Here is a 14,807-nt window from a genome sequence, read left to right on the forward strand (position 1 = left end):
CCATTTTCCCAATTGGGGGGGAATTTTCCCAAATTTTTTTCCTTGCCCAAAACAAATTTTATTTCAAACCCCCCAAACCTTGGGTTTTTTAATTCCCTTTTTTTTTCCCCTTTTAAAAACCCCCATCAAAAAAAACCCCCCAAAAACTAATCCCCATTTCCCGCCCCCCCCGGCCCCGGAAAACCCCCCAAGGTTTTCAAAAACCCCCCCCCCCCCCCCCAAGCTCCTCACTAACATTTTTCCCTCGCCCCCCCCAGGCAAAACCACCCTCTCAACCCTCCTCACCACCTCCCTCAACTCCCTCCTCCCCCAAACAACAACCTTCCTCCCCCTAGACGGCTACCACCACCCCCGCTCCACCCTCGACACCTTCCCCGACCCAGCCCGCGCCCATAAATACCGCGGCTCAGAACCAACCTTCAACGGCCCCGCCTTCCTCTCCCTCGTCCAATCCCTCGCCGAACCCATCACCCCCTCCACATCCCCCATCTACGCCCCCAGCTTCGACCACGCCCTCAAAGACCCGGTCGAGAACGCCATCGAAATCCTACCGACGCACAGGATAGTGGTTATCGAGGGGAATTGTAGGCCCCCCGTCCATTTTCCCTCACACCCGCCCCCCTTTCCTTGCTTAAAATGCTGATGATCAAATGGATAAAAAAGATATCATGCTCAACAAACCACCCTGGTCATCCATCCCGCCGTTACTGGACATCAAGATCTTCATCTCCGCGCCCGAGCCGATTTTGCGGCAAAGGCTGGCAAGGAGACATTTGGCTGCTGGGTTAGTCGACAGTGTGGAAAAGGGGGAGGAGAGGGCCGATTTTAACGATGTACCCAACGGTAGGCAGATCATTGAGAATCTGGTTCTCTATCAGGGGGACGTAATTCAGATCGGGAGCGCGGATGATGTGACGTGGGGACCTGTCTCCTCGTCGTCAATGTAGATATCAAACTTGAAATGAAGGACATTGTGACCACACAGTCACTCAGTCTTGCTGAATTCTAACATTCACAGTCAGTCACTTCAATTCTTCACTTCAGAGTCAGAATGGGCATCGCTATAATTCAGAACGAACAATCATCTTCATCTGTCTCAATCGAGTGCCTCTGCAGACCCTAAAGCAAGAACACTTACGCAGCCCATGCTGCCAAGTAGTGGTTGATATCCGAACCCAAGATCCCATTGCGGATAAGCAAACTCCTCCAGACTCCAGACGCCTTCTCGAAACAACTAGCAAATCCCTTCACAACGCTTTCCGCCGCGCTCTTAGTCTTACGAATATACTCCCATGAAAATCTTCTGTGCTACTCCAAATAGCACCGATATTAATCATATGTCAGCTCCATCTCCTCTATCCCAAGGTGGGAACCGTGCCAATTCACTTGGGAAGGTGAAAATTAAAGCGGCCTGCGGTCGGCGGCGCGGCTCTGCTGGCATGACGGGACGCTCCAAGGCCGCGCAATGTCGACGCACTGGATGATCTACGCGTGTTTGCGGGCGGTGGTGTAGCCGTTGCAGGCACGAATGCGCGAGCAGTCGGTGTGAACGTCCGCGCGGCCGCGTTCAACGGCGGAGTTGGCTCTTCGATGGGGATCAGTTGTGATCCCTGCTCGAACGCGTCTTTACGCACGGTAGAGCACGAGGTCGCTCGTGACCCTGCCGGTGACTCAAGAGTGAGCCGTGACATTCGGCGGTCAAGATCGCCCACCTGGGTGTCACTGCCCAAATCGCGGGCAGACGGCTGCAAAGTCGCAAGCGCTCCGGCACGGTCCCCAACAGCACGCGAACCCGGAAAGAAAAAGTCCTCCAGGTTCTCAGCCTCGTCAATCCTGGTCTCAGGGTCAAGCTGAGCGAGGTCGTGGAAATAGCTACCCTCCTTCCAGCGCTTTTCGTACGGGAATCCCGTGAAAGCATTACTGTTTTGAATGGGGGCATCCATGGTTGAGGACCACCGTGAGGCACCAAGTCCAGCATCGGGTTTTCGATATTCAGCCATGGGCATCACAGGGGCCTGGACTGGCTTCAAGGCGGCAGCTGATGCCTGCGGTGAAATGTTCTCCACGGCCACGGACGACTCCGTTTTGGCGATAGTCATAGGCTGCTTTTGAGTTGTGGCAGCGGATGACTCTGCTTTCCCCAACACCCAGTCCATACCAATGGTGGACTTCCGGATGTACTCCTTCGTGTCAACACCCTCAACAGGAGGAGTGGGGGTCCCATCTTTGCCGTGTGGATACGGGACATCTGCCAACCAGGCCGGGGGTTGGACCTGGGAGTCCTTCATGGCCATCATCTCTTCATTCGTATACTGAAGACGACGGGGCTTGACAAACGCCACTGCAGAGGAGTTGAGATAGTCCTCTATCTGTGCGACTACCTCTCGTCGCTCGGACTTGGTGTGGTCCTGGCAGACCACATCGATGAATGCTTCGCGGATACCTTCAACAGTTGCGGTAATCTCCCGCTTGGTCTTCCCGCCAGCCTTCTTCCTGAGAAAAGCCGTGAGCATGTTTCGGAGCATGGCAACTGCATCAGGGACTGATAGCCTGACTGGTTCACGTGTCAAAGCATCATTCTCTACCGGCGTGCTGGTTCTGCTGATGTGGTGGCCGAGTGAAGCCACAGCAGGCGCCACCTCCAAGGCATCTTCGTTGCCGTATGGCTCCAAGGTCGAGAGCAGTGCCGATGCCTCCGAACTTCCACGTTTTAGGACCGGACTGGTGTCCTTCCCCTCGACATTGATAAGGACACCTTGTGTCGCTTTGAGCTCCGACTCGTCATCGTGTTGGCGCGTGCCGCTGGCTTCACCCGTGATGAACCGAGAAGCGTACTGCACCGCCCTGTTATTGGACATGCTAGCCTGTGGCTTGACCGGTGGTAAACGAATCACAGTAGTGTTTTCGTTCGCGGGAGCAGCGTTTGCTGGAGTAGCCGGCGGCTGAGGTGCAATCGATGGCTTGGGAGCAACCGATGGCTCTGGGGCAGGCTTCTGCCCGGAGGTTTCAAAAGCCCCCACGGCATATTTGCCAGCTTTGAGGTCTCTCAAAACTTTGAGGAAACTCTCAAGCTCACCAGCGGTACTAAAAGTCAGGCCGAAATACAGAACGTTCTGTCCAAAATGAAGAGAGAGGGTCAGGTCGCTTGAGACAAAGTCCTGATATTCGGCAATGGTGAACTGAACGAATAGTTTGTTTTCGGCAAACATCATGCAGAAGCCCAGTGTGGGAGCTGGAGCCACTGTCAAGAAGACAATGGCAGGCAACGGCTGATTTCTTCCAGGTGGGTTGAGGAGAACCTTTGCCCGAGCGACCATGTGGGGAGGGTTGGCGACATGTTGGTTCCCACCATATTGGGATGGCGGGACTGGGACGTCTCTAGGAGCTTGCTGCACAATCCTGGAGGGGCCTGGGAGCGGGCTCAAAACCGGTTGGCGAAGGGGAGCAGACTCTGACGGCTGCCGGAGGTGGACAGACGCTGATGGGAGCCGGGATGGACCGGCATTTCTGGAGCTGGACATCTTCTGTTTGCGGTTGCGGTTGCTTACGAACGGGGACCCGCTCTTGACCATTTGCTGAACGTGCGCAAACGAGTGATGTGGCTCCTGGGCCGGAGGCATCTGACTTCGGGTCGCATAGGGATGAAGGTTACTATACAGTATGGTTAGCACTAGGGCTTCTTCTTGACCCAACAACTGGCAAAATGTGACCCACTTGCGGCTCTGGCTCTCCTGATATTTCAGCAAAACCGTCGCCTTTCTCTTGGCCTCTGCCTTCAGCTCGTGAAGGCGAGGACCTCCAAGATCAGCAAGCCCTTTGACCGCGGCAGCGTCATCATCCTCGAAGACGCCGGACGCAATGGCATCTGGCGAAATGTCAGCATCTACCATTCTATCAACTTTGGATGAGAGATCATACCCTGCCAAACATTCGACATCTTCGCGCCCCTCGCTACGAGCGCATCATTCTGGATTTGGGGCCGACGAATATACTCTTGTCTGGGCTCGCGGTCGCCCCGGTCACCCCGACCATGTCGGCCATTCTTTCCGCCTCCCTTCTTTTTATTCATGGCCGCCAACTCGCCGTCATCGACGGGAAGTTCGTCCAGGCGGCCGATTCCCAAATCCGCCTGCAGATAACTAGTTAGCAGTATGTCGCATGACAATAGGAGCAGAGAACTTCACCATCATGGCCTGCTGGATAGCGGCCTCCTCCGCCAGCTCCTCTGAGGTCTTCTTGTTCTCTTTGTCGATCGACATGATGACTAGATGCCCGTATGATCCTTGAAGGAGTCGTGATATTTGAGCGAACGAGTGACCTAAGCTGGGTCTGTAACGGGTGATGGAGTCGATCCAATCGAAAAGTCGTGCCCTGTCAAGTAGGACAAAACGTTGCTCACGACAACTGATCGATAATAGCGATCTGAAAGATGGTTACAAAGGCAATTGATATGACAAGATCCCGACGGATCGTTTGACTAGACGCTTTGGGTTGAACAGAGGCAGGAGGTTGGCGAAGAGTGGTAGAGATCGAAGAACGAGAGAATGTTGTGGAGAGGTAAGCAGGCAAAGTGGGGAGTGCAAGCTTCTTAGAGGCGGCCACTCGCGAGCTCGGTCAGGCTAGGCAACGAGAGGGTTGGTATGAAGGAAGGTACGCGCGTGCGGTGGGAACAAGGCGAGCAGGGATGGCAGGAGCACTGCTCGTTGAGGGGGGAGGAAGGAAGAGAGCACGGAGAGTAGAGGTTGGTCGGGCACACCTCGAAGGCGGTTTACTTACCGAATGAGCTGCCCACCTCAGAGTGATGGAACAGAGACAACGAATGTATCAAACTCGTTTTCTGCGTGTAGCAGAGTCGTCGGTATTGGTTTCTTGGAGCAAAGCGGAAAAATACCGGGGAGCTGTCGAGTCGATCTGTTAGACGTCTGCAATTATTTTCGACTCTGTCATGTACATACCTTGATGATGGCGACGATGATGGAAACACCACTCGAGGTCGCGATAGATCGTCAATCATGCCTGAGTTCCCTTGGGTGGTGAGGGAGATTGTCGGCCGACGGGGACCTTTGGGTGGTCGTGTTGTCAAGACCACGGAGGCAAGGAAGCCAGGAAGATATCTCCAGCCTGTTGAGGTAACAAGATAAGTTGTCAAGGTACTCGAAGGGGATAAATCGAAAGATGAAGGGTAAGGTGAGCCAGTGGGAAAGCTAAGTAGTGGTGGCGGGAGGCTGTTGAGTTCGCAGTTAGATGTCTTTGTTGTGTTGTGTTTGGTTCAGGAAAAGAAAGCAACGACTGAGGGAGAAGGAAGAGACTTTATACCCTTTGTGGGACCCACGATGCGGTCTGTGGGTGCTCTCAATATGAGCCGCACCATCATGCCGCCGCCGGGTTTTGATTGCGGCCGAGGCTAGGGCTTGGAGGTTGTCGTCGTCGAGATATCTCGGGGGTCGTCGGGGGTCATCGGTGGGGGTCGTCGGCGGGGGTCGACGCGGGGGTTAGACGGCGGGTGTGACAGAGGAGATTACGCAGAGCCGTGGAGGTCATCAATACTTGCTTTCAACTTCAAGTTCTGAGTTGCATACACAGTCACAAGCCACTTTACCTCACCTACCTTGCATTACATTGCCTACGAACAAGCGTTTCCATTAAGCACCAGATTTCGTACCATGGCCGCCATTAACTGGACCTCGGGGTCGGTTTGTAGGGCTTATCTTCATCTTCCAAGAATCTCCCATGTCTTTAAGACTTTGCCATGTAGCTCAGAAGGCTTGGTCACACATGGTCTATGATCAACGAAGTTAGGTGCCCAGTCGGGCAGCTTTGAGTAATTGCCACTGAATCTGGGTTCTTGCGTTATAAAGGTTGTTATCTCCACAGGAGAATCATGGAAGGATATTGCCACCATGTGTTTTTTTGTAAGGAACATATATATATTTTGAACAAATAGCTACATTTTACAAAGGACGCGATCAATTCGTCCATTTTACAGTGTGCTTGTTGACTTGCCCCTATTCTTGGACCTTGATATGGTCCGTGCGGAGGATACCCCTGAATTTGGACTTGCAGCAATTTGGGCCAAGGTATTCCACTTCATTGGGTCACCGCTTGCTTGTCTACTTTTCCCAATCCGTGCCCTCGCGTCACACTCACTCACTGTCTGTCAACCCATTGCACGCTCATATACCACCCAGGGACCCGGGGTGCAATGAGCGTGACTGTTCGGCTGAGGGGCTTTCTTGATCATGAAAACGGGCAACAAGCCATACGTATACCGACTCACCTCCCTCTTCAATCACAACTCTTAGAACAACGGTAACGGAGACAACTATTCCGATGGCTGTGATAATGTAAACACTGTCTACATCTAGGACTACGCCGGCCAGTATCCGATGAGAGCAACAAGGCTTCTAGTTATATGAAATTGGGCGACGGAGAGCTGTCTAGGAGGAAGACAATCTTACCTGTCTTGTGATGACAGTTCCAATTCAAGATGATGTGGCAAATAAGTCAAGACCACCCGTGGGAGACGTGCAGATTCTAGACAGTGGTGTCTCCTCCACTGGGCTACTTACTCGCGCCAGGTTTACACCGTTTGAAGGTTTATGTGTGTTCTTTCAACACCTGATTTGGACTTCAACAGCGTAACCGGAGAAGCGAGCAAGGGAAGTAAGTGTACGGGCATGCTGCATGTGGAATATGGAAGTTGAATCCAATATCTTCAAATGGAGGATACAGCGGTGACGTTTCGGCAGGTAGCAACAACAACATCAATTCAACACATCATAATATTCTGTCAAAGTCTAGTAGTGTAAGTTCAAATTATTTTATATTCAGCGGCGACAGCCATCATGCCCACCACCATGCCCTCATAACCATTATGCAGTAAATATCGCTAAAATCAAATCCCATCATTCTCTCATTTACTTTGACCGAGCATCCTTGGGAGGCTCACTCAGACCATCCTTGCCCTGACGACCAATTCCGCTCATATCAATATCCTCCGAAGCCTTGGTCGCAGGCTCCCTCAGTCCAGCTGTGGAACCGAGACCGGTTGAAACATCGCTCGAAAAACGACCACTGCCGACGTTGGTCTTGCTAGCGTCGGCGGACTGCCAGTCGGAGGCCTTGGGGGGCATTTGCGGGAGGGGGAGGTTCTGGCGGACCTCTTCGATCTTGTCGGCCTTGGATTGAGTCATGTTGGTTGTGTTTGTGTGTGGTTTCTGATAGGGGTCAGCACATCTGCTTCAAACTCTTGAGAGTTCAAGGAGCTTACTTGATGTGGTGATTGTTGTCGTGAGACAAAGTCTTTTGAGTTGGTGCTTATTTTGAATTGCTTGATTGATTGATTGGTCTGGTGAACTGATTGGGAAGAACAGAATTGAAAACAGGAGACCTCTAAATATCTCGACTGGAGTGTGCTTTGGCGGAATATGAAGCTGGAGGACATCACAAATGACGTCAATTACATCACAGACCCCAGAGAGCCCAGCGAGGCTCCTGTCACCAGCCCCTGCAGCCCCGCCCTAGGGTAGCGGGTGGGGTCTCAAGTGCCGATCTGCCCCAGCCGACTGGCTGGTGGCGCCAATGTCTTGGCTCTATGTTCAACGACATCTTTCGATTGTTGGAGCTTTGGGAGCGGATGGAAGTTTCCACAGATGATCCTGCGGGTTCTGTCTGCGTGGGTGGCTGCTCATCACTTGGCAATGGTCCGACTTCTTCGTCACTTGCCCACATGTCACTTTAAAGCCAAGTTAAGAGCCGTTGGAAAGTGTGATTTGATCGATTTGATCGAGATTTGAGATGCCGATGGCTTGTTGAAAGCCTCAAGACTGACTTCAGGCACGCTGAATACATACATACGACGACGACACAATCGGCCAAAAGAAAAAAAAGAAAAAAAAAATCATCGCACAACAAGACAGAAGTAACCTGTGTATATTTCATCCTCCAGACCCCATCGCCTATCAAACCACGCTACTAACATTGTGTATGTTGGTTGGCGGCAGAAATAAGAAGCGTAGACCCTTTCCGATGGAGCCTATCCTAGGCTATAGGCCACTCATGAAGCCGAGACTTGATGAAACCCGATTGATGATTGAGGAACCGCGTAAACCCATCCGTCGAAACCAGAGAAAGAAAAACGATGAACAATTGACTCGATTTCCGTACCGCAGATGACCACCCCCCAAAACGCCGTGTCCTTGTCATGCGCATCCGGCGCGTGTCGCAAAAATTATAAGAATGGGAAAATCAAAAAGAAAACAATCGAAGAGCGTAACTGCATAACTTGCATAACCGTAACTCGTGTCGTTTGATGTCGTGTGTAGCGTCTTTTGGGTGAGTTCCGTATGCCTCTCTATGTTGGATAGAGAGTGGAAATTGCTGCTGACCTAATTGGCAGGAGTGGAGGCGTTGAGGAGAGACGAGTGCTAGAAGATGGGAGAAGGCAACTCAAAGTCGGAGATGGAGTCTGTGTCCTCGACTACAGCAGCGACAGCCTTCATCTTCCACTTCTTAGCAGCAGAGGAGGTGATGGGCTCGCAGTCCTCGTCGACAAAGATCTCAAAGTCCAGTTTCTGTTCCTGCTCACCAAGGTCAAAGCCCAACTTCGTCTTGGTCTCGCTCTTGAAAAGAGGGCTGGAGCTGATGCGGCCAGACTTCTTGACGAGTCGGCGACCACGAGGAGTGCCTCTCATGGACATGAGCTTGCGAGACTCGGCATTCCATTCCTCGCACTCTTGAATTTCCTTGCGGTACTCGAGAACCCACTGGCGAGCCATCTCGGCGTGATCGGGCGATCCGTCGTTGTTGACGAAAGATGGGACGTGAATATAATGAGTCGAAGGTCCAGCACGATGAGCCAAAGGCCCAGAGCGGCGGCGGGGAGGCATCGAGAGAGGTTGGGCGTTCTCGTTCTGCTCAGGAAGCTCAACCTTCAAATTGAAACTCGAAGCAGCGTTATTGCGGTGGTTGCGAGGAATGTCGGTGGCAGCCTGGGTTTTTCCAGAGGGCTCAGGCTCTGGGCCTTGCTCTGCAACTTTGTGGGCCTGCTTGGGAGCAAAGTCGTGGGAAGTGGGACGGGCAATTTCGGGCAGGCCAAAAGTCTTGGAGTTGGCCGGAATGGTGAGAAGGTGAGTAATGTCGCCCAGAGGAACACGGGCAGAGTCCTTGTCATCGTCATCGTCGAATTTGTCGTCATCGAGCTTCTTCTCATTGATCTCGTCGTCGTCGGTCCCGGAGGTTTGGGCAGCAGTGCTATTTTCAGCCTCGTCGGTCAGAGAAGCGGGGCCAGCAGTGGTCGTAGCCGGGGCGTCCTCGTCGATAGACGGGGCACCCTCGTCAATCTGCGACTCGGGGTCCAAAACCAGGGGTCGGAGCGGAGACGAGACGTGAGGCTCAAAATAGCCACGACCCAACCGGGAGGTTTGGGCGATCTTAGTGGCCTGCTTTGTCATCGACATCTTTCCTGACGGGTCGGAGGTTGATGGTGAAGTTGGTGAGGTCGGGAGTGTGATGGTGAGTTGTGAGAGGGTTCAAAGACAGCACAAGGAAATTTGATGGCTCAAATATGAAATAAATTGCGGAGATTCCGTCTATCAAGGCTGACAGTGCTCCTGAGCGTTCTGATGAACTGCGCGGGTCTCAATTGCTCGTGAGGCTCCGCGTGAAGCTCGGCGGTGTGGTATTGTGTGAGGGGAGAATGAGAACAATGACGGGGAGGTCCGCGATATTCTCTTGGAGCTGTAGAGCAGGGGTATGGCGACTTGAACACGCACAACGATGCGAGCATAAACATCTCCTAGAACCCCTGTCTGGGCGCCTGAGGAAGCAAAACGAACCCCAAAGACAACCAGGAAAGAGCTGCTTTGTGCCAATTCCTGCAAGTATTGATTATCCTTAAGGTACCTAGAGAGCGATGGCCGATGACTACACAACGTAGACCTTCCTACCACGCGCTATTATATGTAGCAATGGACAGGTATAAGGCACGCAAGGCCTTGTTAGGCATCTTCCTCTTGACGACTCCCTGTCCGTATTCACTTCAGGGCACGGATTCTTCGTATTGTTCATGTCTATTGGGTACCTGTAGGGGCCTTTCGCTCCTTCCATATGTGTCTCCATGGCCAGATATCACCGAAATCGGAATCATCTGAAGTTCAATAATGGGCTGTAAAACTCTTCAACTAGGCAGACGCCTTCACGTCGCTTCCCAGAGGATATTCCTTTTCTTCAACTGCCAGCTTAATGACAACCACGTGCAGAGGACAATAATTACACCGCTAAACGCCCTTAGAGACAAGGAGATGTGGTTTGTCTATGGCATGGGCTGATATAGGGCTTGGGGTTTTGAGATACAAATTGTGAATAAGATAACAGAGACTGATATCTCACAAATAGATCTGAATGATAGTCAATTCTAATAATCTCTTTCTATCACCCGAAATACCTGGAATGGGAAACTGTTCTTCTACAATAGCCCCACAAGATATTCGCTACTTGCTCATAACTTCAACCCCGACTTAATGCAGAAGATCTGATGAATATTGGCCCCACATACCTGGGAGCATTACACTTTTGTTACCTCGTGGAGGTTCTGCCGGGACATATTGTTAGAATAGGGGCAGCATCCAGCAATTTACACAATGGTTCACAGCTTTAAAACAGCCAGTCCCACAATCTATAGGGAATCTGGTAAACTGGCAGAGAAAGAAGACTGTCCGGGCTCTTGCTTTCACAAGGTTTTGGTGGACATATTTCCAAGAGTTTTGCAGTCTCAGAGAGTCTTTGTGCACGCTCTTTGAAGATGGTGTGTGTTGTCGTGGAGCCAAAAAGGGAAGCATTCACTTACACGCATGGGACAGGGGTGCCTGATTGGCCAGCTTTGGGCATCTCTACCCAGCAGCATCTTTACTCTCGGACTCTGCCACCTTGACTTAAGATGTCTGTTCGCGCGTTCATCTGAACCCAGTTTGGAGATAAAGCTCTGCTTGCATCAGCTGTGTAGATAGCCTCACTTTTATGCCTTCTGAAATTCTCAAAATTTGACAGTATTTATTGTTCTATTCACATCATGATGTCCCGCTTCAACCCTAACCCAGATCACCCATGAAGATCCAGGCTGTCCCGGCCGGCACCGGTCACCCGATCCAATTAATGCTGGACATGGCAGGTGCCCGTGCCTCGGCGCGGCCACTTTTAAAAAGTGAAAGAGGCGATGCCCTCAACAATTTCTCTGTGCATTGCGCCAATTCCGATGCCGCCTCCCCAGACGTCCGCCCTTTCCTAGATTTTGCTCTTTTCTCTCTAATGCCTTAATACGATTCTTTTAATATACGAAAACGACGAAATGTTATCCTCGAGAGCCTCTCTCGCCGCCACGAGGCGTCTAGTCCCCACTACGAGTTTCGCTCAACAAGCCGGTTGGACATGTGCCCAGTGTCGCAACTCGATTCCAACACTTCGAAAAGGGGTTCCGAGCCTACTTCGCGCGAATGGCCCGACAACGAGACGATATGGCAGTAAGACTGGTGAAAACGGAGGGCGCCAGGACCATAACTATGGTGGCAGATCGAGAGCCAGGAGGTCAGCTGTGCTGGCCGCAACAGGAGGTGGTGTCGCCGCCGCCGCCGCTACGGTTGGTGGAAGTTTACTTGCCTTCGGGGACGATATCAAGAACTCATATGAAGCGATGGAGAGAACGGGCAGGGTGGCTGCCGCACTGGTACTCTGCATCAACGACTACTACACCACCCTCAGCCGGCGGGATAAGGTGGAGAAGCCAGAAGAGAAGGAAACTCTGCTCAAGGCCTGCCACCAGAGATGTGCCGACAGGACACTAAAGGTTCTAGAGCAGAGTGGTGGCATCTTCATCAAGTTGGGACAGCATCTGGTTTGTGGCACCCCCTTTCGTTCGTCGTTCACTGACCATTCAGGGGCTAACATGACTTTTTCAACAGAGCGCAATGAACTATCTCCTCCCACCCGAATGGACCACGACGTTCATCCCCCTCCAAGATAGATGCCCCGTTTCCTCGTTCGAATCGATCCAAGCCATGTTCAAAGCCGATACTGGACAAGACCTTTTGGATTACTTTTCCGAGTTCTCCCCCGAGCCGATAGGTGCCGCCTCTCTTGCGCAGGTCCATATGGCTACGATCAGGGAAACTGGTCAAAGGGTCGCCGTCAAAGTACAGCACCCATCCCTTAAGAAATGGGCCAAACTCGACATGAACCTCACCTCGTTTACCTTTTCCACATTGAAGCGCTTCTTTCCTGAATATGACCTCGAGTGGCTATCCTCCGAAGTAGAGGTTTCGTTACCGCAAGAACTCAATTTCGAATGCGAAGCTGAGAACTCGAAACGGACAAAGGAGTACTTTGGGAGTCTGTCACAGCCTCTGCCGCTCGTGATCCCGGATGTGCTCTGGGCAAAGAAGCGCATTTTGGTTATGGCATGCGAAACGGGCAAGAGACTGGATGATTTGGACTACATGGACTCGCAAGGGATCGACAGAGACGAGGTATCTGCCACCTTGGCGAGGATATTCAACGAGATGATTTTTGGTGAGGGGGCCCCGCTGCACTGCGATCCTCACGGAGGTAACATCGCCATTCGAAAGAACCACACTAGAAGAAGAGGACCGAACTTTGATATTGTGCTCTATGACCACGGGCTGTATAGAGATATCCCCCAGGATTTGAGGAGGAGCTACGCCAAGATGTGGCTGGCAGTGATTGATGGGGATATGGAAGGGATGAAGAAGTATGTCAACGAGGTGGCGGGCATTGGGGAGGACAAGTTCCCTCTGTTTGCCTCGGCCATCACTGGGAGGGACTTTATGATTGTGAGCGACACCAATGAGGGTGGTGTGATGAAGCCGAAGGAGGCGAGCGAGCAAAAGACCATGAGCACTGCGTTGCAAGAGGGTTTGCTGGCGGACTTGGTGCAGATGTTGGGACAAGTGCCGAGAATTATCCTGTTGATTCTGAAGACGAACGACTTGACGAGGAGTCTGGATGAGAGTTTGCATACAAAGCAGGGGCCGGTCAGACAGTTCCTGATTCTGGCCAGGTATTGCATGCGGACGGTGTTTTACGAGCAGCTGGAAGAGATCAAGAAGAGAGGGAGTCTGTACTGGCCACCAAATGCCATCAGGGTGTTTGCCGCCTGGCTGGGATTCTTGAGGGTAGAGTTGAAGCTTGAGGCGTTTGAACTCTGGTTGAGCGCGAAGCGGTTGCTGGGATACAAGAACTTGGGGTTAGAGGCGGCTGCATGATGCCATAGACGCGCGTGTATATGAGATGCCGCGTTTAGGCAGACTCTCAAGTATTCAGGCAGCCATGTTTGAGCGAGTGAGTGAGTATGTGTGTCTGTCCTTTTCTCATACGATGCTGATCTGGGCTGTGACAAACAGTGACGAGACGAATTGTCTTCAGGACTTTGAATTCATGGCAGATCACCTCGGATTGGACCTCGTAAAAGTCCTGAACCGGGACACCATACCATCCTGAGAACAGGGGTCCGACCAGCCCTATGAGGCGCGTCGCCTCTGCCAAGAGCCCAGGCAGCTACCTCGTGGTTTCAAAGTACCACCACGCCTCGTTGTAACAACACATCATCACCGTAGACATAGTTTTGTACAGGCCTCTTCACCCTCTCCGCTCCCTTTTTCATCATTCAACAGGACATATTTATCCTGCACAGCAACCACCATCGTTCGCCACCACCTACAGACATCTCACCCAACAGTCCCCTCACCGCCAGTCCGTCACCATGCTCTCCTCCATCAAATGGCCCTTCCTCTCCTCCTCCTCCTCCGAGGAAAAGAAACCCACACCCCACCCTCACATCCAACCCCACAAGCCCATCCAAACCAAATACGTCTCCCTCCCCGTCGACATCCCCCCCTCTTTCCTCTCCCTCACCCCCGACCCGGCCCTCGTCCCAGACGCAAAACCAATCACCTTCCACCCCCTAGACTGGACCTCAACCGCCATCCCCGAAAACAAGGGGAAGCTAGCCTTCATCCTCGAAAACGTCCTCTCCCCTTCGGAATGTGGCCAACTGATCGAGTACGCAGAGGAATCAGTACCGCTGGATAGCCCGACCGCCGCCTCTGGCGCAAACAACGGACCCTGGAGCCCGGCGCTGGTGAATATGGGCCCAGGATTCGAACTTTATGAGCCGAGCTACAGGCGGAGCGACAGGATCATTTGGGATACAAAAGAAGTCGCGGACAGGATTTGGGAGCGGTGTTTGAGTGTGGAGGGGTTGAGGAGGGAGATTGAGGTTATACAGGGGCATGAGAGGATCAAGAAGGTGACGGGGCGGGGGGAGTGGCACGGGGATGGGGGGAGGGGGAGGTGGGTGATGAGGAGGATGAATGAGCGGCTTAGGTTTCTGAGGTATGAGAAGGGGGGGTTTTTCCAGCGTGAGTGACACTGATGAAGGTGGAAGGGGAACACGAATGGGTGCTAATGAGGATGACTATAGCGCATTGTGACAGTGCGTATTATGCTTCGATGGATAAGGAGCAGGTTGTCAAGACGTTGCTTACGGTGCATATTTACTTGAACGATTGCAAGGCTACGGCCGAGGACCCGGACAGTACTGAGTTGGTGGGCGGGGCGACGACGCTGTTTAGCTCGGATGAGAAGAGGAGGTACGATGTCGAGTGCAAGGCGGGGAGGGTGTTGGTTTTTCAGCACAGCGCCGTGCTGCACTCGGGGGATGAGGTGAAGCAGGGGGTCAAGTTTAGTGTGAGGAGTGATGTTTTGTATTTCTCCTTTCCCGATGTAGTCTCTTAGGG

General features: G+C 52.4%; 6 protein-coding genes across 6 annotated transcripts in view; 3 read left to right on the forward strand and 3 right to left on the reverse strand.

The window, feature by feature from the left end:
• The window catches only part of PODANS_2_9820 (uncharacterized protein), a gene marked incomplete at both ends in the record, with an annotated part of 1,500 nt that extends 553 nt beyond the window's left edge, over positions 1-947 (forward strand). The window contains 2 exons of the mRNA XM_001911755.1: positions 258-584; positions 664-947. Coding sequence (XP_001911790.1) covers positions 258-584; positions 664-947 — 611 coding nt within the window. The remainder of the gene's footprint in view (positions 1-257; positions 585-663) is intronic.
• A 435-nt stretch (positions 948-1,382) lies between these two features.
• PODANS_2_9830 (uncharacterized protein) lies at positions 1,383-3,890 on the reverse strand (the record flags this gene model as incomplete). The annotated part of the gene is made up of 1 exon (XM_001911756.1): positions 1,383-3,890. One exon carries the CDS (start codon positions 3,888-3,890, stop codon positions 1,383-1,385), a length of 2,508 nt encoding a protein of 835 aa, XP_001911791.1.
• A 3,027-nt stretch (positions 3,891-6,917) lies between these two features.
• PODANS_2_9840 (uncharacterized protein) lies at positions 6,918-7,444 on the reverse strand (the record flags this gene model as incomplete). Its single annotated transcript, XM_001911757.1, has 2 exons — positions 6,918-7,217; positions 7,271-7,444. 2 exons carry the CDS (start codon positions 7,442-7,444, stop codon positions 6,918-6,920), a joined length of 474 nt encoding a protein of 157 aa, XP_001911792.1.
• Positions 7,445-8,426: 982 nt separating this feature from the next.
• Positions 8,427-9,458, reverse strand: PODANS_2_9845 (uncharacterized protein; the record flags this gene model as incomplete). Its single annotated transcript, XM_001911758.1, has 1 exon — positions 8,427-9,458. The coding sequence occupies one exon, from the start codon at positions 9,456-9,458 to the stop codon at positions 8,427-8,429; it is 1,032 nt and encodes a 343-aa protein (XP_001911793.1).
• A 1,886-nt stretch (positions 9,459-11,344) lies between these two features.
• On the forward strand, positions 11,345-13,274 carry PODANS_2_9850 (uncharacterized protein; the record flags this gene model as incomplete). The annotated part of the gene is made up of 3 exons (XM_001911759.1): positions 11,345-11,719; positions 11,818-11,871; positions 11,955-13,274. The coding sequence occupies 3 exons, from the start codon at positions 11,345-11,347 to the stop codon at positions 13,272-13,274; spliced, it is 1,749 nt and encodes a 582-aa protein (XP_001911794.1).
• Positions 13,275-13,771: 497 nt separating this feature from the next.
• Positions 13,772-14,805, forward strand: PODANS_2_9860 (uncharacterized protein; the record flags this gene model as incomplete). Its single annotated transcript, XM_001911760.1, has 2 exons — positions 13,772-14,429; positions 14,492-14,805. The coding sequence occupies 2 exons, from the start codon at positions 13,772-13,774 to the stop codon at positions 14,803-14,805; spliced, it is 972 nt and encodes a 323-aa protein (XP_001911795.1).
• Positions 14,806-14,807: the final 2 nt, after the last annotated feature.

Source organism: Podospora anserina, chromosome 2, assembly GCF_000226545.1.
Source record: "Podospora anserina S mat+ genomic DNA chromosome 2, supercontig 2".
Taxonomy (NCBI): domain Eukaryota; kingdom Fungi; phylum Ascomycota; class Sordariomycetes; order Sordariales; family Podosporaceae; genus Podospora; species Podospora anserina.